The sequence below is a fragment of the Canis lupus genome, chromosome 6, assembly GCF_048164855.1.
Source record: "Canis lupus baileyi chromosome 6, mCanLup2.hap1, whole genome shotgun sequence".
NCBI classification, from domain to species: Eukaryota; Metazoa; Chordata; class Mammalia; order Carnivora; family Canidae; genus Canis; species Canis lupus.
Window position 1 is genome coordinate 47,204,800 of NC_132843.1, and position 23,427 is coordinate 47,228,226.

Genomic DNA, 23,427 nt, shown 5'->3' on the forward strand with positions numbered 1-23,427 from the left:
CAAACCGCTGCGCCACCCAGGGATCCCGAGACATGCCCTTTTAATCTCATTGTACTGCTTAAACATTTTATTTTACCGTATAAATAGCTTTTTGTGAGACAAATTATTGAGGCATTGTGAGCCAGTTCCAGTTAGGGAACAGACCTGTCTGTGCTTCAGGATCCATTAATTGTCATGAACCCACAGGATGCCTGCAGGGAGAGAATCTCCCTCATGTTTTATGTTTTATTATTATAAAACTCATGTTTTATTCTTGTGGGTGCAGCCGGCAACAGCAGACTTCGCCCTGTCTCATCCTTTCCCCTTCCTGAGGAGGAGAGGTCCTCCTACACCAACTCAAGAAGTACCTTGAGGGAACAGTGGGTGTGTCTGCTTCCCTTTGAGGGGCACCCCCCCCCAAACTCAGACCCCTTCTTCTGGGCCGAACCCCTTCCATGCCCCCACCCAGGAAAGCTACCACAGAGGAGACCGTGCACAGGAGCTCAAGGTGACATTTTTCACTTGGCTCTACCTTGTTACTACATGCATTCTATCACCACCGTCTCTGCATGTCTCGTTAGCAGGACTGCTAAACTGCCTATCATTTAACTTCTAATGACTTTATTCCTTTTCCTTCTAGTTTGTTAGTAGCACTGTGGTTATAAAACTTGCCTTTGGGGGATCCCTGGGTGGCGCAGCGGTTTAGCGCCTGCCTTTGGCCCAGGGCGCGATCCTGGAGACCTGGGATCGAATCCCACGTCGGGCTCCCGGTGCATGGAGCCTGCTTCTCCCTCTGCCTGTGTCTCTGACTCTCTCTCTCTCTCTCTGTGTGTGACTATCATAAATAAATAAAAAATAAAAAAAAATTTAAAAAAAAAAAAAAAAAAAAAAAACTTGCCTTTGGGATTTTATTTTTTAAGGTGTATTTTTCAGCCATGTATCTGAAAGCAAGCAAACCAGATGGATTGCAAAACTCCAAATAAAACATTTGTATCATTTTAGAATTTCGTCCTCTAGCAGTTTTGATAGGAATGGAGACAGAATATGAACGATTATGAGCTTCAACTTAAAAAAAAAAAAACACACAGATCAAGAGATGTCAAGAAATACATTATTATAAAATATTCCAATGACTGTAACCTAGAAGCATTATGGAATAAGTCAGCTTAGAATTAACAGCTATATAAATAGGTCCATACTCTATATTGAATTATAAATCTGTTATTTCTGCTTGAAGATATTTATTACTTTGGTTTTCTTGATAATTTTGCTTTTTAGAATTCCTAATGCTGGTTTTTAGTAGGTGCTGAGACTTTTAAGCAGTGTGGATTCAAACCAATTTAATGGTCTGTATTACTGAGTCAACTTTAAGATAGGAATCGTCATCACACAAAGAAACAGCTGGCATGTACATGATAAACTTGCAAATTAAAAGGCGGCTTTTAAGGTGCTCACTGACCTACAGTCTATGTCATGTATACATTAGAGTTCTTCATGTTAGCATAGTTTTTACTGCATAACCTGTTGAGATTGCTATTGTCTGTTTATTTAATTCATTTTTTTCTAATTAACTCAGATTGCTATCTACAAAGATCAGAAGCTTCATTTTACAAATGTCTGCATAAAAAAACTTAAAAAGCAAAAATAGATTTTTGGATAAGCTCATGCTTATCTATGTTTTGTCTCTTTTAAGCTTGGTTATTTGGTTTCTCTGAATTTTAGTTCATTTATTTCAGAAATGCAAGAATTGAATGTAGTATCTAAGAAAACACCATAAACTCTTCCCCAGAAGAATTATATCAACAGTTATAAAATTACAAGTTTTTACAAGTTACAGTTACAAGTTTTTAAAAATTACACATGGAATGATAATGTGAGATATAGCATGACCTAATAAAAAGATCTAGTTACACCATTTAAGTATTTGTGACTTTAACCAAAAAGTGTTCAAATAACTTCTCTTAAGCCTTATTTTCCTTATCTGTAAAACAAGATGATGAGTACCTCTCCTACAAGGTGGCTGTGAGAATGAAGTGAGTTGAGTATAAAGCTTCTTTCTAGGGGTGCTTATTATCATATAGTGGTTTTGGTCATATTATAATATACATTACATAATTATACATAATGTGCTCATTATATTTATTCTAAGCTTTTAAGAGCAGGGACTCTATCTGCTTCCTCATCATTATAGCCCTTAGGGTATATAGCATGGTGCCTGGAACGTGGTAAGAGACCAAAACATATTTACCAGTGTACTTCCTACCTTTTTGTATTGGTAAATAAAGGAATTGACCATAGATCGTGTCTGTTAGGCCATAAGCTTCCATTTAGCTTCTCTTTTTAAATCTGTTAAATTGTTATGCAGTTACTGCATTCCTTAAAAGTCTTTCAAGCTTACATTTTGCCCAAGTTAAAAAAAATGGTAATTTGTACCTGCTTTCAGTTTTAAAGTTGCAGAAGCTTTCACTTGTTTTAAGAATGTTCTGTAATTCAGATACCTTCCCTGTGGAAGTAGCCAAATTGACTTCAGTAGATGCATTACTTAGAATTTTCATGTCTCATTGAATTGAGATCTTTTTGAGAAAAGCAAGATTATCACTGGTAGATTATTAAGTTTTCTCCCTCTTAAAAACAGCAGCATTGGAAAAAAATCAGTTTTTTCTTTTGCTTATCACTGGTAATACTTATTTAGTTCTTCAGTCCGCGTGGCTGGTAACACAAATAAATGGCTCTGTGGAAATGAGCTCTACACTTGGCATCTGGCCTTGCCTTAGCTATTAGTAAATTATATTATCACAACCAAGCCACTCACTTTATCTGAGAATGTGTCCTTATTCACATTCAGTTAGAGAAGTCCTACCTCACAAGAACCTTGTGACTCGCAAATGATATAACAACGTGTACTATGAAGTGCTGTGTGTCGCATGAAGTCAAAGTCATGTGTCAGAGTTACTGACCTCTTTGGCCATTTGGGGAAGTTTATGGAGCTCCTCCCAGAATAGTGTTTCTAAATGCATCAACATAAAATACTTAGTTGTGTTTCAGTAGGACTGCATTTCTTTATAATATTATCAGATCCCTGGGTGGCGCAGCGGTTTGGCACCTGCCTTTGGCCCAGGGTGTGATCCTGGAGACCTGGGATTGAATCCCATGTCGGGCTCCGGGTGCATAGAGCCTGCTTCTCCCTCTGCCTGTGTCTCTGCCCCTCTCTCTCTCTCTCTCTCTCTCTCTCTCTCTCTGACTATCAAAAAAAAAAACAAGAAATAATTTATCGGGATTCCTGGGTGGCGCAGCAGTTTGGCGCCTGCCTTTGGCCCAGGGCGCGATCCTGGAGACCCGGGATCAAATCCCACGTCGGGCTCCCGGTGCATGAAGCCTGCTTCTCCCTCTGCCTGTGTGTCTGCCTCTCTCTCTCTCTCTCTGTGTGTGTGACTATCATAAATAAATAAAAATTTTAAAAAATACATTATCAAAATATTTTTAAAGTGACAGAGCAATAATTAGTTCTTTGTTAACATACTTACTGGAACATAATTGCTGTGGGTTTAATGACTGCTGTGGGTTTAATTTTGAAGTAGTAATGACTAGTTGTTTTAAGATACCTATAGCAACCATAATGTGATTTCTGTTGGTGAAAAAATTAACAACCCAATATTACTAATTGTTTGTTACTTGTACTTATAATCAAAAGAAATGCTAAGCTTCATTTGACAAAGGTTAGTGAAAATGAAGTTGTAATTACTTTCTTATTCAGGTGCAGCGACTCCTTGGATTCTGTTTGCCATTGTCCTCTATTAATGCTAGTCATTGATACTAACAGTGTGTTTTAAAAGACATAGCACTACTTCTGGGTGTTAACATATTTTTCAAAGTGACAGTTTATGTGAAATTTAGTTTTATTAACTTTTGGAATTAAAGTTTAAGACTGTTAGAGTCAAAATAGTTAATAGAATTTCTAAAAAATCCTAAGTTTTTGGTGCAAATCTTTAATTAGATACACAACTTCTATAACTGATTCTATCACAAATGATTGTTTCTAGAACTGTTATTTAAAAGGGATTAAACTTCTTTTCTGAAATTATTACCAGGATCAGCCAAGATCTTGCTCTCATTGCTCGGGAAATCAACGATGTAGCAGGAGAGATAGATTCAGTGACTTCATCAGGCACTGCCCCTAGTACCACAGTAAGCACTGCTGCCACCACCCCTGGCTCTGCCATAGACACTAGAGAAGAGGTAGGAGATCTTCATGGAGAAATGCATAAGGTTCTTTCTTTTCTTTATTTCTTTTGCTTTTAGCTTTTTGCTTAGTTTATTTTAGTTACATCCACCCTCCCTGTTTGCATGAAGCACTGCATTTTCCAACTTTGGTTTAAAAAATTTCTTTTTATGTTTTTGTAGCAAAACTAGTAAAGGCTAACATTTGGTCTGCTATTAACATGAAGCTGTAAAAGTACTTAAAACAAGCACTTTGCCAATTATTGGTGTATAGCTTTACTTTAAAATATGAGTATAAAAATATGAGTATAAATGGCATCTGAATAGCAAACTAAAACTTGATAGATGATTGTGTAATGTTTCTATAAAGTCTGGCTATGAAAATACTTCAGTTAAAGGGTATTTTTATACCTGCTTAGCTGGTCGATATCTCTACTAGCAAATAAAGAGAAAATTCTACAGTTTTCACTACTTTAAAAAATTCTTTTGAAGAATACACACGCATATATACTCAAGGATGCACTTTGAAAATTGAAATGTATTTATACATTTATACACACACACACACACACACACACACACACAAATACAGATATATTCAGTTTTGAAACATTCTTGCAAATTCTGGAATGTAAGGTAGCATATATAGATTATTGCTCTTCCAAAACCAGGGCCTCCTATTCTCTGGCTTCAGGGCCCAATATTTGCATAACACTGCTCCAGAAGATGCCTTTAACAGATAACATAAAATTAATGGTACTCTGCCATGTTTGGTCTCTTGATCTGGTATAAGCAAAAGATTGGCATTTGAGAGAATTAATTAAAAGTTTTATTAGAACAAAGCCACATTCTTTATTTAATTATCATCTGGCTGTTTTGTATTGCAATGTCAGAAATTAGTAGTTAGATGGACACTGAATGGCTGCAAAGTCTAAAATATTTATTATCTAACCTTTTGCAGAAAAAAAAATATGTCAGCCTCTAATAGCTTCTCAATTTTATAAGATAATGTTCTCAATAGTAGCCCAAAATGGCTAGCCTTTTTGATAGATTTGATTCTAATAAACTGTGTTAATATTTTCTTACTTTGCTTTTTGTCACATTCCTTTTATAATCTAATTCTTCGATGGTCATTGTTTTGTTTTGGTTTTTTCTCCTTCATGTGTTGTCTGATTTGGTAAATGAGCTTTCATGAATCTGTGTAGAGTTTTGTTACCACATTGATCAATTGTAAATGTATATAAAATCATCCTCATTGTTGAAAAACAAAAGAATCTTCTTGGTGGCAAGACATACACAATTCTTCTGGTACATTTTTTAAATGATAAGATATTATTTTCTCAACTATCTAACTAAATTTTATCTAACATGATTATGCATTCACTCAGACCCAGTAAAATTACTCAACATTTCATTGAATAGACTTTAATTTTTCTTTTTTATTTTATTTCTGAATAATGTACTAAAGTTTATTCCTTCTTCAGTAAACCTGAGTTACTTTGTATTGTATTTGTATAATTTGCACTGTAGGTGGCAGTATGTCATTTTTACTAAAATATGTAATCTTTGTAGCATTGTTCAAAATTTACCTAAGACCAAAATACTTCATTTAATTTTTTTTCCTTTCGTACACTTAATTGGAATTTGCTGTTTATGTATCTGTGAAGAAATTTGGCACCTGGATTTGGGGAGAAAAAAGAAAAAAACAGATAGGAAACTAAAAGAAAAACATTATTTTACATTGGTAATACAATGTGAGTAAAACGAACATGTCCATCTAGATGGCTCAGCCCTTTCTACTTAAATCTGTTTTCCATTTTGGGGAAATCTTATCCATGGAAGAATTGAATTTAACATAGTTATGTATTTTGGATTTTAAAAATAAAATCTATGTAGGTGAACATCTATTTTATTAAACAGGTACCTTTAAAGTACTTATAAAAAGAAAGAGTAATTGGTTTATTGAAGATATCATGCTTCTGTTACTACCTGACAATGGAATAACTTCTGTCTAATAAAATTATAATGCCAATATCGGGACTTTTCCAAATTATTCTCATAAGGATCTGCTTTTGTCTTATTAGTTGGTTGATCGTGTTTTTGATGAAAGCCTCAACTTCCGAAAGATCCCTCCATTAGTTCATTCTAAAACTCCAGAAGGAAACAACTGTAGATCTGGTGATCCAAGACCTCAGCCAACAGAGCCTCCTGATCACTTAACAATTACAAGACGGAGAACCTGGAGTAGAGATGAAGTAAGTAAATCATTAACTTTAGCAAATGTCAGAGGAGGCATGTCTTGTGAGAAAAGGAGGGAACTGTTGGATAAATGAGGCTAGGGCAAAAAATAACTTGTTCTTTTGAGTAGAATGAAATTTCATCTGACATCACATCGTGTATACATAATTAATTATAAATTAAATTTCTAAAGGATGCAAAAGCAAAACTTTTTGTAAAAAAAATATAGTTAAATACCTTTCCACATTATTGCAAGGAATGATTTCTTAAAAGACACAAAAAGCTTCAGCTATAAAATAAAAGATTGATAAATTAGAGTATATTAAAGGACTTTTATGAAACAGAGTCAGCAAAGGATTAGTATACAGGATACATAAAGAAGTTCTACCAATCAATTTAAAAAGACAAAAACAACCCCCCCCCCCAAAAATTTCCAAAAGACATAAACAGCATTTTACTGAAGAGAAATTACCTAAGATCTTCAAAATACAGAGATGTTCAACTTCCTAAGTATTTAGAGAAATACATTTCAAGGCTACAGGGTGATTCTTGTTCAATTTACAACAAACTAAAAGTCTTAAAATATTAAGTAATAGAGAACGTGGATACATGGACTCTCATGTGTTGCCGATGGAGGTTATATTGCTGCAGTCACTTGGGAAAATGATTTGACATTATTTCCAAAGTTGAACATAAACATATCCCATGATCATACGACACAGTTTTACTGCTAGTAAAATACTCAAGAGAAACCCTTTCCTATTAACAAAAGTCATCATGCAAAAGGATATCTATAGTACCACTGTGGATGCTAACGAAAACTTGGGAACAATATAACCGTTTTTATCAGCAGAAAAGCGAATGTATAAACTGGTATGTTCACAAATTGAATAATTACAGAAAAATCAAAATAAATGAACTACAGCAGTGTGCCACAATATGTATGAATTTTAGCAATATAACATTAAATGAAGGAAATAATTCCCAAAAGATTACATATAATATGATTCTTTGTCATACGTTTTTAAAAGTGAAAACATATGCTTAGGACAGAAATAAATATAACAAATGATATGAAAAGGAAAGCAAGGGAATGATGAATGGAATTCAGGATATTGTTTAACCTGGGTGGAAGGTAGCAGGGAGATGGGATGGAGGAAACCAGAGGACCAGTGGTAGATTACATCAGTCAGCTACTTCTGCATAACCACAAAAATCTCAGGGATATAGAGCAGTAAGTATGTATCACACACCTGTGGGTTACCTGGTATAGCTCAGCTGGACAATTAAAAGTTGTAGGCTGAGTCCAGGTCTGCCCACGTGTCTGTCATATTGCTTGGACAAGTGGGCTAGCCAAAGCTTGTTCTTGTCTTACTTTTATCAGAAGCAGAAGAGGGCAAGCCCCACCATGCGGGCACATTTCATGTTCATGTCATTCATGTCTGCTCATATCCCATTGGTGAAACCAAGTCATATAGTGGAGGTCAAAGACAAGTAACCTCTTCCTTTGGGATAAGGAATAAGTATTTTGGCCATCTTTTCTGTCACCTGGTCGTTGCTGTATTCTAACTTTTGTTTTGGCTGTTAGATTATTATATTAAAGAGAAAGAAAAAGTAGTCTAAATTGAACTTGTGATTTATGTCATGAATGAAGAATTATGATTAATTCTGTGTACCTAAATATGGCTGTGAGAATCAGGTATAGAGAGCTTTATTGAGAAGATTTATGATAATGGAAATTAGATGAAATGAGTTTGGGAAAAATTCAAGGATATGAAATTTATTCACCAAAGAATGGTTATTTCAAATAGCACCATGGGAAGAGCTGATTGAGGAATGACATGCAGTGGTAGTATAGGTAAAGGCTTATTAGGATGTGGGTAGAAGGAGAAATTAGGAAGTAGCAGTGGACAAGAAGGGTTTAGTCATAGGTTGGCATCCTGTTAATCCCTAGATTTATGCAACAGGAGCTAAAAGTTAGTATGTAAGAATGTGTATGTTTGCAGTATACTACTGAGTAGGAAAAAATGTCCAATGGCAAAGCATGAAGCCAGCTCCATAGTTGCTACTGCAATATCCTGGATAGTTTTAAAACACACTCTGTCTTTGCCTAAGTAATAGATGTCTTCCACTCCTGCTTTGGCTTGTTTCCTCAAGGCTCACAATATACCATTATGTTTGTTTAGCCTTTCATTCCCTGTATGTTGCTGATCACATCCTAAGTAACTTTTTATCCCTCGCTAACTCCACACGGTAGGAGTTATTCTTAGGTTCTAGTTTTCCATGGCACCTTCCTTATTTACACTACCCTTCACTGAACTCCTTTTCATTAGAATTCGTGTAACACTGAATCACAAAATTTAGTTATGTTCTTTGAAAAAAAATATTTAATACTGTTTCCTATATACTTTTAACTCCGGCACTGATCTTGAAACCTGCAAGGTCATATCCTATTTTCTGGATTGTCTTGCAGAGTCTAGATACGGTTCTGAAATACAAAGAGGTGATTTGGGACCCCACACCAACCCCAAGTTTTCTTTTCTAGCTTCTGCAGGCCAAATCCAGCCTGCCACCTGTTTTTGTAAATAAAGCTTTATCTCAACACAGCCCAGTCCACTTACTTACATGTTATCTATAGCTGCTTTCACAACAATGAATTTAGTAGTTGTGACAGAGACCAGATAGCCTAAAATCTTTACTCTCTGGGCCTTTACAGAAGAAGTTTGCCAACCCCTATTTTTGCCCATAAATTTCAAGTAGGGTGGTATCAACTGCCATCATAAAAACTTACTTTTTAGAGTAAATCTTTAAAAAGAATCTCTCCCACTAGACTCTGGCCAAAGAGCAAGGATCGTAATCTTCTTGATCTCTATATTCATATTATTTGGTGAAAGTATAAATAATAAACTGAGTATTCTAAATTATTTGTATTTTCCTTTTTATGATTATTTAATTTGGAGGCTAGAAAGATGGGATCATGATAGTAATTGAAGATAGGATTATATGGATTATTTTTTTTAAATGATACGACCAAAATAATATGGAAACCAGATGAGTTATTTTTTGAAAAGGAACTCCTTTATCAATATTTATTTCTCTTTCTCAATTTAGTTATACATAACTCAAATGATATTCCTCATTGATTTTTTTAAAATTAAAATTAGCATAAATACTAAATCCCCCTAAATATAGTAAGCTGTGAGTGGTGTTCTTGGTGTTTATACAATACAGTGATAATATTTTAATTTAATTTCTTTGGATGTTTCAGGTCATGGGAGATAATCTGCTGCTGTCATCCGTCTTTCAGTTTTCTAGGAAGATAAGACAGTCTATAGATAAAACAGCTGGAAAGATCAGGTACTGTTCTGTTACTCAAACCTCCTGGCTTATATTGTTAGGAGACACCTGTTCCATGCTGTGCTCACTTGCTACCACCTACAGCTGAGAGGAACGAGTGAAGGCAGTGCCACTGAGCTTACTGCTGCCACTGTCACGTTCCTTCTCTTTTTCAGGTATAAGTAATAGCCAGAAGCTAGACCACATGAAGGGGGCAGAAAGGGAAATAAATGTCCTAAGTAATCACCCCTTTATAATGGAGAGTTAACAGCTATAATTACTTAGATTAGTTTTGTTAATAATCAGATACAATTTACTTCTCCACAAAATAATAGTGAAGTATTTTAAATTAACAGACCTTTTGGGCTTCTTTTATAAGATGTGAAACTTAAGGCTAGTTTTCATCTTCCTCATCAGTAAAGAAGACGGTACATAATCCTATCAGACTCAGAATACCTGCTCACTCGCCTGCCTTGTGCACTCAATCGTGAGGGCATCAGAACTGTGATGGACAAATAATATGCAGTCAAAAATCATTCAGTCCGATGAAATTTGAAGACTTCATTCCCATATAAGAGTCTTTTAATTAGCATTATTTCATTTATTTATTCCTTTGGTTAATAATCCTTCCAGTATGTCCTGGTTTTAGAATATAATTTTAGTGGAATTATATTCAAAATAACAATTTCATCAACTTCAACTGCATTGCGTACTTGAAGCAAACTTCAGGCATGCGTGATTTCTGGTATTAGTAGGCATGTGATTAGACCCTATACATTTGTTAGTTATTGTATAATAACTTATTAGTTAGGCTTAGGGTTTTTTTTTTCCTACAAATTTCATTGGATGGACTTCATTTTCTGGCTACATGCTATATTGGCAACTCATAGGAGGACGGGTTGTCATGGCAAAGGGGAACTCTGTGACCTATGAGAGAAGAAGGTAGGATCAGCAGACTTGGAAGTTTTGTAGTTGCTGGGGAACACACCTAAGATGATAGTAGAGTGCTGATTGCTTAATCACTAAGTATGATGAAAATAAAAACAGTAGGCTCAGGGCACATGGGTGGTTCAGTGGTTGAGCATCTGCCTTTGGCTCAGGTCATAATCCTGGGGTCCTGGGATCGAGTCCCACATCAGGCTCCCCGCAGGGAGCCTGCTTCTCCCTCTGCCTATGTCTCTGCCTCTCCGTCTCTCATGAATAAATAAGTAAAATCTTAAAAACATCAACAGTAGGCTCACTTATAAGCCCAGTCAGAAACTACAGAATGTGATATTCATAAATAGCATGCAACTAATTTAGTTTCTTTAAAATCAAATGCAAACCTTAAAATGCACACATTTTTAAAAAAGATTCTATTTATTATTCATGAGAGACACAGAGAGAGGCAGAGACATAGGCAGAGGGAGAACAGGCTCCATGCAGGACTCAATCTCAGGTCCCCAGGATCATGCCCTGAGCAAAGGCAGATGCTCAACCACTGAGCCACCCAAGTGTCCCAAAATGTACACATTTTTTAATTTAGAAAGAATCAAATATAATTTTATATTGCTTATATGTTGAAATAATTGGTCATTAGTGTTTGATGAGGATCTAATAATGGTAAAAACACATTGAATTGAACATAATGTTATTTAATTGTATGGCTGTCTATTTAAGAGAAATCGTTTAGATAATTTTTTTCCAAAACTATTTCAAAAGTATCTTTTAAAAATATTAAGGTGTTCTTTAAAAAAAAAAAAAAACCCACATAAAAGTGTTTTAAACTACTATTAAAAAATAAATACACTACATAAAAGCAGTTTGCTTTATCTTCCAGTTCCCATATAGCTAGATTTTGCATGGTATTAGATAGTCAAAAGCTGGGTTAAAGTAAGAGGGCTAGGAGGTGATGAGAGTTGACACTGGAGAGGTAAGGAGGCCCGTTACTCAAGAGTTTGCACTTTATCTAAAAAGCTGTGGAAGGCTAATATGTTAAATATGGGCTCCCTTGATATCCCAATGTTATCCATAGAAGTACCTGTAAGTCTCATCATATGGTCATGTGACCTGCCAGCTGGAAAACTTTGACATCTCCTCACCTACTACCTACTGAAATACAAGTCGTCCTCCCACACTAACTGGGTCCCCATCTGCTCATTTATTCATCCAATACATTTTCATAGCACGTCTGACTGATACATTCTCTCTTCCTGTTGACTATTCCTCAGTCCACACTGAACTCATCCCTAGTTTTCTCCAAAAAAAATACTTTGTCCCTTTGACATTTAATTAAAATTGAGACCAAAGAACACATTCATTGGTTAACTCTACTGTCTCAGAAATTTGACAGTGTGAGCATTAAATTTTACTATTTGTAAAGCACTATAACAGGCTCTCTGGAAGATAACCAGGAAGATAGAACATCATGCCATCCTTACAAGGTTTACAATCTGGCCAGCAAGGCGAAGCATGTAGGCAATTACTGTACAAGGTAGTGTGTGCTAGATCGGTGCCCAGTTAGTTAGAGGTAAAGGCAGACAAAGGGTCACTTTCACCTAGGACAGTGAGGGTAGGCTGTATAGAGGGTTTCATTCAACGATGGGTGTTTTAATCAGCACATCTAAGGAAGAGAGCCTGAGCCCTTTGGATGGAGTATCAGGGTAGTTTGGGAAATGACTGGTCCTTAAGTTTTGTGCCAGGAGTTACAAACTCAGATGCCTAGCTGATCCTAACAGTATGTGCCTATTTAAATTGCCCCCATACTTTCTATGGGCACAATTGGAAATATTTATACAAAAACTGTTTTACAAAAAAAAAAAAAAAAAAAAAAACTGTTTTACAGCATTCTCATGGTATTCTATGTGAACGTGACCCTCTGAAGCTGTGTAGCACGGCCCTCTCTATATGCACTACCAGTTTGTAACCCTGATTTGCATGTGTTGAGGGATGGGCCAGAGAATAGATAGTGAAGGTCTTAAAATATGAACTGGAGACTTTATTCTAAAACCAATTGCTTTATCGAAAAGAGTATTTTAGTTAAATAACTGAAAAAAGTTATCCTTAGCATTTTTACTGTGTTTTCCATGTTAACATTTAGTCTGACTACTATTTTGAATCTATAACGTGATAAGATCACTCAAAAGCCATGAATTTTTTTCTGAAAGATCTATAGTGACCTTTAAACAAAGACAGCTAAGTTCTAGCCATTATGGCCTGGTCTAAAGTCATGACCTTGATCTAGTTTTCTGCTTCCTTAGTATTTAAATAGTATATTTGAGCCTACTTCCTAAAGTCAAAATGCTAAATTTGGTTTCTTAAATCCATAGCACAATACTCACACATTGTCTTTTTAAAGTAAGTTTCTTCTTATTTCTTCAGTGGCTTGGAGGTCTAGGGGGCTTTTCAAGTGAGTCAGGAACCTCAGGTGACCATCCTGAGCCATTTTCAGCAAAGGTGATTTATATGTCCTTTAACAGTTTGAGAAGCCTAAGCATTAGATCCAGTAGCCAAATTCTCGCAGACTTCACTGGGTTTTTAGTGCAGACTTGCTGTATTATATACAAGTCCATTCTCATTTGAGAACTATGATGACAGTCTGATGCTGTCAGGGACTTTTACAAACCACATAATTTACTTACATGCCTTCGTGTCATGGTCATAACAGTAACAGCTCTTAGACAGCTGGCAAGGAGGTTTACTAGTTTTTCCTGTTTCAAAAATTTCACAGAAGAATATTCTTATATCAGTTTCTAGAATTATTATTGCCCTTTAAGGAATGGAGATGTATAATTCCAGATGTTCTGGACTTAATTTGATGTTGATGAATTTCATGTTTTTCAAACTTAAGTTAAAAGTAAGGCATATTGATCTTTAAAGAAATACAAATAATATAATTTAGTAGACTACTTAAAAACTGACAGCTTCTAGTAGTAAAAATTTACTTACCTGTATAATGTTGATGTTTATATAAGGCAATTGAATTAAATTTCCAGGCTATTGGGATCCCTGGGTGGCGCAGTGGTTTAGCGCCTACCTTTGGCCCAGGGCGTGATCCTGTAGACCCGGGATCGAGTCCCACGTCAGGCTCCCTATATGGAGCCTGCTTCTCCCTCTGCCTATGTCTCTGCCTCTGTGTGTGTGTGTGTGTGTGTGTGTGTGTGTGTGTGTGTGTGACTATCATGAATAAATAAATAAAATAATAAATAAATAAATAAATAAATAAATAAATAAATAAATAAATAAATAAATAAATTTATTTCCAGGCTATTTAAGGCTCAATAAAGAAATTTTAAAAGAAACCAGAAAGATGCCTATTATTTATATCTCTCAAACTGCCAAGTCATATCGAGGATAACTACTTTTAGAAGACAACTCAAAACTTTGTAATACTTTTTTTATAAGTTAAGATATTTGAGTTTAGCTTCTAATGTAAGGATAATTATTTTTATTGGCAGTTGTTTTTATCAAAAGAATAGTGAGTGTCTTAACTCCTATGGGTTATTATAACACAAATATACTAACGTGAGTTAAGATTTTTAAGGAAAAGCACAGTGAGTACTCCAATTTTCAGCCTTTTAATCAATAATTGATCATACCTAATTCAGTCTGTTTTCATCTTATGTTTATACTGCATATGCTCCATCTGAACAAAGTTGTGTTTTAGTAAGTGCTCATTTTATGGTTAATTACAAGTATTAGATAAAATGTGGGGGCTATCTCATCTACATTTGTTTTATATTTGGGTTTCAGTAATAGATGGAATAAGTATGAAAGGATTTATGTGTGTATTCATAACCACTCACTTTTTAAATACAGATTTCTCACATAAATGAGTTTATTGGTAATATTGGTTCAGTACTTTATTTTCATTTGTGTAGTGTTTAGTGGTTTCTTTATCCTTGTGTAGCTTTGAAAAAATACATTATTTTGGTATCATTGTTAAACATATGACAGGTTTTTAAAGCATGGAAAGTAAAATGCTTATGTTTTCTGATTTCTAGAATATTATTTAAAGATAAGGATCGGAACTGGGATGAAATAGAAAGCAAGTTAAGAGCTGAGAGTGAAGTCCCTATTGTGAAAACCTCAAGCATGGTATGATAATTTATCTTGAACATTAAACATTTTAATAGACAGGTTTATTTTAAAGGAACAGTGTGCTTATTTTTGAAGTGTTTATTGATTTAGATTTTTAAAAGATTTGGCACAGATTTGGCAAGTTTTATGCCTTCAGCTGTCTCTCACAGGGGTTTAAAATGATTGCTTCAAAGTTGCAGACAATATGAAGGAGGAACTTTCTTTATGTTTCTCACTAATACATTATTGTTCTTATAATAATTACACACTATAAATAGTTTGAAATAAAAGCTGAATTCAAAGAGAAGTGGACACAGATCATTTCCTTTAACTCAGTAGATTGCTCGACTCCTTCTTAAGAATCTGTACAGGTTTTCATGGCTCAGGCAGTTATCCTAAAACTGAGATCACAGTTCATGTATTTTTCAAAGAAAATCTTTACGCACTTCCAAATTGTTATAGGGTTGATCAATGCAAGTTTTTCAAAATCTTTGCTTATATGATAGTATTATCTTAAACCTTTCATCTTTTATCATTATCTCATTGAAAAAATAATTAAACATTAAAGATTTTAAATTTTGAATCTCATCATGGAGATAAAATTGGTATCATCATTATTTCCTATCTAGTTGTTGCAGATGTAGTGCCATGTAGATATTGTTAAGTATTCCAAATAAGAGGAGTGGGAGATTCACTGCTTATCAAATAAAAGTGCCTTATTTTCAGTAAACTAATTTTTGTCATTGCTTTCCCTACAGGAGATTTCTTCTATATTACAGGAGCTAAAAAGAGTTGAAAAGCAGCTACAAGGTACATTTACTACTGAATTAAGTAGGAAGAGCTAATGATTTCAGACAAGTACATTCATTCTAAGTGGTATCTCTTAAAATATTCTCATTATTACAGAGTGATTGGTTAAATATAACAACATGTGGATAAAAATAAGTTCTACATATTCAAATCACTCATAAGGAGGAAGTTTTAAAACCCAGTTTGAATAGGAGTGCCTGGGTGGCCCAGTCCGTTAAGTGTTCAACACTTGATTTTAGTTCAGGTCACAACCTCAGGGTCCTGGAGTCGAGCCTTATGTCAAGCTCTGCACTGAGCACTTAGTCTGCTTGAGAGCTTCTTCTCTGCCCTTCCCCCTGCTTGTGCACTCTCTTTCTCTCTCACTCTCTAATATATGAAAAATACGTAAAATAATGTATTAAAATGTATGTATGCAGCTCAGGATGCTTATTAACAGCTGGCATTATTTATTCGATTTGACATCTCAAGTTACATTTATTATGTTATCCAAATGAACTTGTATTCTGATACAAATAACAGTTATTTGGGTAAACCACAGAAAAGAGTGTATATTGGCCAAAGGGAGCAGAAAAGGAAGGAGAAAAAAAAAAAAGAGACTATGTTTGCCTCCTTCCTGTACTTTGACAGGGCCATTATTTCTATATGTGGCAGATCTTACTCAGGCATTATTGCCTGTGTGTGTCTTGAACTAAAAGTCTGCAGTGGTACAAAAGCAGCTTCCAGAGTCAACTACTCAGTCTTTGTTGCTTGAATTATCAAAGGCTTAATAAGTGGGCCCTAGCTAAGTGATTCTTAATATCTGGTCAGCCTCCATACACTGAAGGGTTATGTTTTACCCCAATGGGGAAAAGTGTCTTGCTAATAACACAGTGAGTATTAGCTGGTAGAGCGGGAGTATACTTGAGTGATTCCTGTATCAAAGGCACTTCCTTCTGCCATCTCCCCACTCTACCTGATGCCAAGTTGAAAATCACTGCCTAAGATTTTTGCTTGTCCAGTCTCTCAAGGATCTTTTGGATTGAAAGCTGTGCTTTCACTGGCTCCTCCCGTGGAGTAGGAGGTCTGTATGGCCTGCTGGAGCCACCATGGGGTATTTGTATCTAGGTTCTGAGGGCATCCCTGTGGCTCAGTGGCACACACACACACACACGGCTAATGACCCCACACTCTTACCAGGATGAACATTTTGTGGTAGCCTTCAAAGCGTGTTGATGTTCTCCAAGCCTCCCCAAACTTCCAGTTAGTCTGAACCCCATCTTAGCGGTGAATCTCCAGTTATCTGAGTGGTAATTATAGCTATGAGTCTCATTAAAGTCCACCTGGTGTTTTCCCTGTCTTACAATGATGAAAGCAAATTTCAAAAAGATCTTTCTCAAATTCTACACCTTCAAATCTTAGTCTTTCAGCAGACTCCAAAAGGCCTATATGTGAGCCTATTCAGAGCACCAGAGAAAGCATTCAGGTCCATATAATCTACAATAGAGGTCAGGCCCAGAATTATTAAAAATGAGTTTTAAATACAGTATCAAAAGGATTAGCCAGGGGCAGCCCAGATGGCTCAGCGGTTTAGCGCCGCCTTCGGCTCAGGGCCTGATCCTAGAGACCCGGGATCGAGTCCCACGTTGGGCTCCCTGCATAGAGCCTGCTTCTCCCTCTGCTTGTGCCTCTGCCTCTCTCTCTCTCTCTGTCTCTGTGTGTCATGAATAAATAAATAAAATCTTTAAAAAAAAAGGGATTAGCCAAATTTAAGCTCATACAAGCATCAGTAGTTGAAATATTATCCAAGACATAAGCAGTGTTTACATCCAAATTTAACTGCATCTACAATTATCTTTTTTCCCCCATATTCTTGTTTTCCCTTCAGCAATCAATGCGATGATTGACCCAGATGGAACTCTGGAGGCTTTGAACAACATGGGATTCCCCAGCGCTATCTTGCCATCTCCACCAAAACAGAAGTCTCCCGTGAATAACCACAGCAGCCCGGGTCAGACACCGACACTTTGCCCGCCAGAAGCTAGGGTTCCCCATCCTGCTGCTATCTCAGTGTCAGCTGAATTTGAGAATGCCGAGTCTGAGGCTGATTTCAGTATCCATTTCAATAGGTTCAACCCTGATGGGGAAGAGGAAGACGTTACAGTACATGAGTGACTTTCTCTCGATGTTTAAAAACCAGTACCTGTGGATGACTAGGAATACTGGAAGCAGCATAGTGTTGACTTAACAAAACAAGACCGCTTGATCAGCTACAATCTTGTTCTCTCTGTCTTCTTAATTTTATTTATTTATTTTTTACCTATAATGTGGTATCCTATTAATCCTTCAGACCATTAGAAAACTACGTGATGCACATATAGGAAAAAGCAGATTGTGGCAGTTTCGCCTTTTGTGGTTTTATGATTTTCAAATTGAATTCTCTCATTGCATCCTTTCCCTTCATAGATCTTTGTTTTTTTTCTTTAAGCCATGCTGTGACCTACAAGCAAATTAAATACCCAACATTTCTGACCCCCATGTCTTCTGTGCCAAGCTGCTCCCGAAATGGACTTCCTCTTCATCTGTACAGATTTGTTAAACGCTTATATTTACTTCTTAATAATAGGATTTATATTAGTATTCATTACCATTGGATACAATGACATATTACTCTCCACAGTCCTGACCTTTCAAAACAGTCGTTCTTGTGTTCTGAAATTTTCCAGCATATATGTGATTTATATAACTTTGTTGCTACGTAAATTGTCTTGGGGTTTACGGAGATGAACTATTATGTTTGCACTAAGATTTGCCGGGAGTGGTAGGTGGACATAGCTGTATATCAATAAGGAAGGACTAACCGTCTTTTTTGTATATAGGATATTGATAATACTGTATTTGTTTTAACCCCTCGGTGTTTTACTCCACTTTCAAAATGCTCAATTTGGCACTTTTTTCAAAAATTTTTTTTAACGGAAGTAAGATTTTTGTCTCATTTTAGAGCAGATGATAAGTAGACAGATTAGACTGTTTAGGTGGAGTATATTTTTTAAACTGAGAACATGTATATTGGTCCTGTGTTACCAAGTTTATATGTGACAGTTGAAAAAAAATCCCCTTGAGATGATCATGAGGTTAAGATTTGCTTCTTTAGGAGACTTGGAGAACCAGTAGTCATAAGATTAGTGGATAGTTTCACTCCCAAGCAATGAACTGCTTCTGTGTGTTCCCCAGTAGGACCCAGTAGTAAATCCTGTCCGTCTTACACATTTAGAAGGACCCTGCAAGACCATAATGATGAAGGCTCAGGCCTATGCCACTAAACAGGAAGCCTGTGGAAAAGTACCTTCTGTAAACTTGTGTTTTCTCCTTCCAGTAAGTTCACATTTGGATAAGTTTTAAAAGAAAGTAATTATCTTTGTGTTTCCAGAACACTATAATTTGGGCGAATCTTAATTCCTTTAAATATTACTTAGTAGACTTGGATTTCCCCCTTGACCCTATCAGTCTATAAAGATTAATACTGCAGTTTTTGCAACTTTTACGAATGGTCTTTAGTATTTCAGCAATAATCCTGTACTACATTGGTTGCAAGAGACTAACTCTGGACGTATCAAAACTTTACAAGATTTAAAAACTCCTGTAATGTTGGGCCAGTTAATAGAGATGCAAAAAAAAAAAAGAAAAGAAAAAAAAGAAAACCCACAAAAAAACCCTTTTTATAGAGATGTAAAAAACAAAAGACTGTTGTATAATGAATCTCATATTTTTCTTTAAATTAAAAAAAGGTAAATGAACTATTCTCCTTGTAAAGCTAACTTCTCCATTCTATTTAATAAAGGAAGACTGAAAAAAAGTTTTAAAGAACATGAATGGAATGATACAAAAATGCTTTGAAGGAGGAAGTGAAACATTAAAACAGGGTCAGTCCATTTGAAGAAAAAGTCAAACAAAATAATCACCATTGCTCTCTCTTTTATTTAATGTTTGGGTACTGATTATATCCCCATGGAAGTAGAAGGTAAGGAGTTGTTTAGGAAAATATTAGCATCTACTCTACTTACATTATCCTTTAAGTGTTTACACCGTTTTGTTCAATTATAAACATTTGGCCTTTTACTATGTTATTTTTATTTTGTATGAATACATTTCCTCCTTATTTATTTTTGTTACATTTATTACTTATGTTATTTTGTTATGCATTTACAACTCCATTTTTAAATAAAGTGTTTCTGGAACTTTATACAATGATTGTACATTTTATTCTACCATCTGGACTGCTAGTACTCCATCACTTTACCAAGTAACTATTTATACACCATTTTCCAAGGATTAGCAAAACAAGGAATTCCTTCAGTTCTAACTAATATGTGATAATTGTGAGACTTCACAGTATTTTGACTCAAGAAGAAAACATTTTCTTAGCAGATTTTTGTAAATCTCATTCTCTTAGCTTAATGTAATATGTGCACACAAGGCCTTTATTTCTAGCTGTCCTGGAATCATTAGAAGGCTTTATGACAGTGATATATTTAGGGAACAAAGAAGAAATTTAAAATATCTTGGACATCCTGAACTTGAGAACCATCCATTTGGATTCATTTTCTTTCATTGTATCACCCACACCCTAGAGCCTTGAACGTCTCCCTATTACTGTTCAACATTCTGTTCCTTATCTTGACCCTTGGAGGCTTTTCATAATCTGGTCCTTATGTGTCTGTGTATACCTGATACAGACTGTCCCACGAGTGCCTTACAGTCTGGAGCTTCTTGCCGCCTCTCTTGCTCCTTACTTCCTGCTGACGCACTGCCCCCTCCCCTCCCTTCTTCAGAGGCCTACCAACCACTTGACTGGGCCCCAGTACAGGGTACTGCCAGGCCCTTGCATCTTTCTCTTCCCTTTCCCCACTGCATATACACATATTTCTTCCTTCTAAATCACTAAGATAATCTTTATTTCCTGAACAGATCCTATACTTTCAAACGTGACGTTTTGCTTGCCAACTCTGCCCTTGGCTTGCTTGTGATCTCTCTGCCTGTCAGGACCTGAACTTTTGACAAGGGAACTAGACCTAGAAGCTTGGGTTCCAGACACATCCCTCAATAGCTAAAATATGTGTCTCTGTCTTCCAATCTGCAGAATGAGAGCATCGTTGTCGTTCTCTGCATCCCAAGTGGAGTCCAGTCCATGTGATCTGTGGCCGTGAAATGGCTCCCCTTCCTCTTTTTCTCCAGAAAGCCTTCTCTGATTCTTTGTTCTGTAAAACCTTCTCTTCACTGTATTCTAACACCTTGTCCTTTGTGATAGCCCTGATTATAGGTCTATTCAACAATATGTACTAAGTGCCTAACACCTATTGGAACTGGGTTACTGGCAGTGAGAAGTAAGTGGTCTACTAAGATTCTCCCTTCTCTGAAGGAGAAACAACATCCCTGCAGATCACGGGGTGCTACAGTGCTGGGGGAAAGGGCCAGGAAGGGCTGGACCTACAGAGGCAGACTTCACTCTGACAGCCAGCTCAGCACAGCCAAGAGGGTTAGAGGAGGGAAAACTACCTGATTTTCTCATTACATTTCTAAGCTCATACTCCCAGACCAGATCCCTCTGGCTACCACATCAGACCCTAACATTTGGCTGGTAGTCTCTGGGAACTCCTTTTTTAGGTTTTTCTAGAGCTAGTGTTCACGGAAGTGTTCTGTGGCTGCCATAGTGGTGACTGGGCCAGGGGCCAAGTGAGAAATCCTTCTCACCAGGTTGTGCTAACCCATTTGGAAGCAGATAGAAATTTCAGGAAAACAACCAGAATCCAAGCTTGTTGGGAGCCTGTGGCTTGGATGGGGAAACTGACAGCATCAAGGATCCATTCTCAAGAGAAATGGAACATTCTAACCCATTAGACCTCACAAGTTTTCCATGTTTTACATCTTAAGAGAAAAAGCACACTAGGAGCACAGGCAGTGTAAGATAAAAGTGGACTCTGCAATGGAAAGTTATTTGGCCATAAAAAGAAAGGAAGTACCGACGCATGCTACAATATGGATGAACCTTGAAAACATTCTGACAAATGAAAATAGCCAATCACAAAAGGCCACTTATATGATCTCATCTATATGAAAGGTCCAGAATGGATAAATACATACAGAAAGTGGACTAAGTGCTGCCAATGGCTGTGTCAGGGCAGGGGATGGGGAGGTTAGGGGGTTATGGGTCAGGGATACAAGGTTGCTTTTGGGGTGATTAAAATGTTAAAAATTGTGATCATGGTTGCACAATTCTAAATATACTGAAAGTTGTTGAACTGTACATTATAAGTAGTTGAATTACAATACTGTATATCTATATAAATTAGGTATGTGAATGAGATCTCAATAAAGCTCATTATTCCAAGAAAAATGAGTAAGAAAAGTAGAAGGAGGGGGAAGTGGGGAGAGAAGTGCAACATCAGGTGGAGATGGCTGCTCATCACTGTGCCTGGAAGTGCCAGCTTGCACCTGTTAGCATTCTGCTTGAGCTTATATATGTCTGTCCTCTGCAGTTGGCTTTGTATTGAGTTTAACATCTTACTGTTTCCCCCAATAGCTGATGATTTAAATAAAATCTTTGCCATGTGTTCTTTTTTAAACAGAGAAAATAGAATATGTGAAGATTTTTGTATCAAAATGTGTTGTATTGCAGGACGCCTGGGTGGCTCAGTGGTTGAGCATCTGCCTTTGGCTCAGGTTGTGATCCGAGGGGTCCTGGGATCGAGCCCCATATCGGGCTCCCTGCACAGAGCCTGCTTCTCCCTCTGCCTGTGTCTCTGCCTCTCTCCTTGTCTCTCATGAATAAATAAATAAAAATCTAAAAAATAAAATTAAAAATGTGTTGTACTAGGAGAACTGGAAGCCAAGAGAAGAGTCAAGACTGTGTTCCTACCAAGAAATTTGAGTATCAGTCTAAAATGAGCAACTGCTATTGCTGACACTGTGTTAGGTTCTTTAACACTTCATATAAAATTCACAACAGGGCAGCCCAGGTGGCTCAGCAGTTTAGCACCGCCTACAGCCCGGGGTGTGATCCTGGAGACCCAGGATGGAGTCCCACATCAGGCTCCCTGCATGGAGCCTGCTTCTCCCTCTGCCTGTGTCTCTGCCTCTGTGTATGTCTCTCATGAATAAATAAAATCTTGAAAAAGAATTAAAAAAATAAAATTCACAACCACCCAGAATTATAATAGATGAGGATTATTAGTCCCATCTTATAAAGGAGTAGAGGCTTGAGTTAAGTAAGAGGCTCTGGGAGCCAAGATTTGGACCTGGGTCTAACTGACTTCTATAGTCTTTATTCTCAGTCATGAAGAGACAATAGAGCAGGGTGGACTCTTGGTTCTCTTCCCCAGATTTGTGGCAGAAACCTACCCTGTTACCTTCATGGTAATTCTGCCTCTCTTCTCATCCCCTTTAGCAAATGACTCACCAGACACTCTCCCTCATTGTTATTCTTAAACTGCTTCTCCCAGAAATCTTCCAGTTCTATGGCTCCACCATAATAGTTGACTCCTTTCCCTTTGGCCCACATGAAGAGTGATGGTGGTTTGGGGCGAACCAGGATGTCCTAGTGATGATGACACCACTTCAAAGAGAAAGGGCCTAGCAGTTACCGAACCTCTTCTATATGGCAGGCACTACTTGACCACGGCTGTATTTTGAGAATTTGTTTTCCCTCATATTTCTCTCTGGCCAACCAATTGCTCCTAAGCTCTGAGGAGGAATGTGGTAGGATAGAAAGCAAAACTCACCTGTAATGAACTCTCTGGTTTTGAGATTTTGAAG

The 23,427-nt window shown here is 36.7% G+C and overlaps 1 protein-coding gene across 19 annotated transcripts in view; it reads left to right on the forward strand.

Moving 5' to 3' along the window:
• Positions 1-19,863, forward strand: part of CEP170 (centrosomal protein 170) — a 131,539-nt gene extending 111,676 nt beyond the window's left edge. For 14 of the 19 annotated variants that reach the window (XM_072830349.1, XM_072830356.1, XM_072830340.1 and 11 more), the window contains 6 exons: positions 4,068-4,245; positions 6,282-6,452; positions 9,704-9,792; positions 14,754-14,847; positions 15,588-15,639; positions 17,504-19,863. In XM_072830349.1, the coding sequence (XP_072686450.1) occupies positions 4,068-4,245; positions 6,282-6,452; positions 9,704-9,792; positions 14,754-14,847; positions 15,588-15,639; positions 17,504-17,790 (871 nt within the window). In that variant the 3' untranslated portion in view covers positions 17,791-19,863. The remainder of the gene's footprint in view (positions 1-4,067; positions 4,246-6,281; positions 6,453-9,703; positions 9,793-14,753; positions 14,848-15,587; positions 15,640-17,503) is intronic. The other 5 variants (XM_072830346.1, XM_072830355.1, XM_072830347.1 and 2 more) reach the window with 4 other exon arrangements.
• Positions 19,864-23,427: the final 3,564 nt, after the last annotated feature.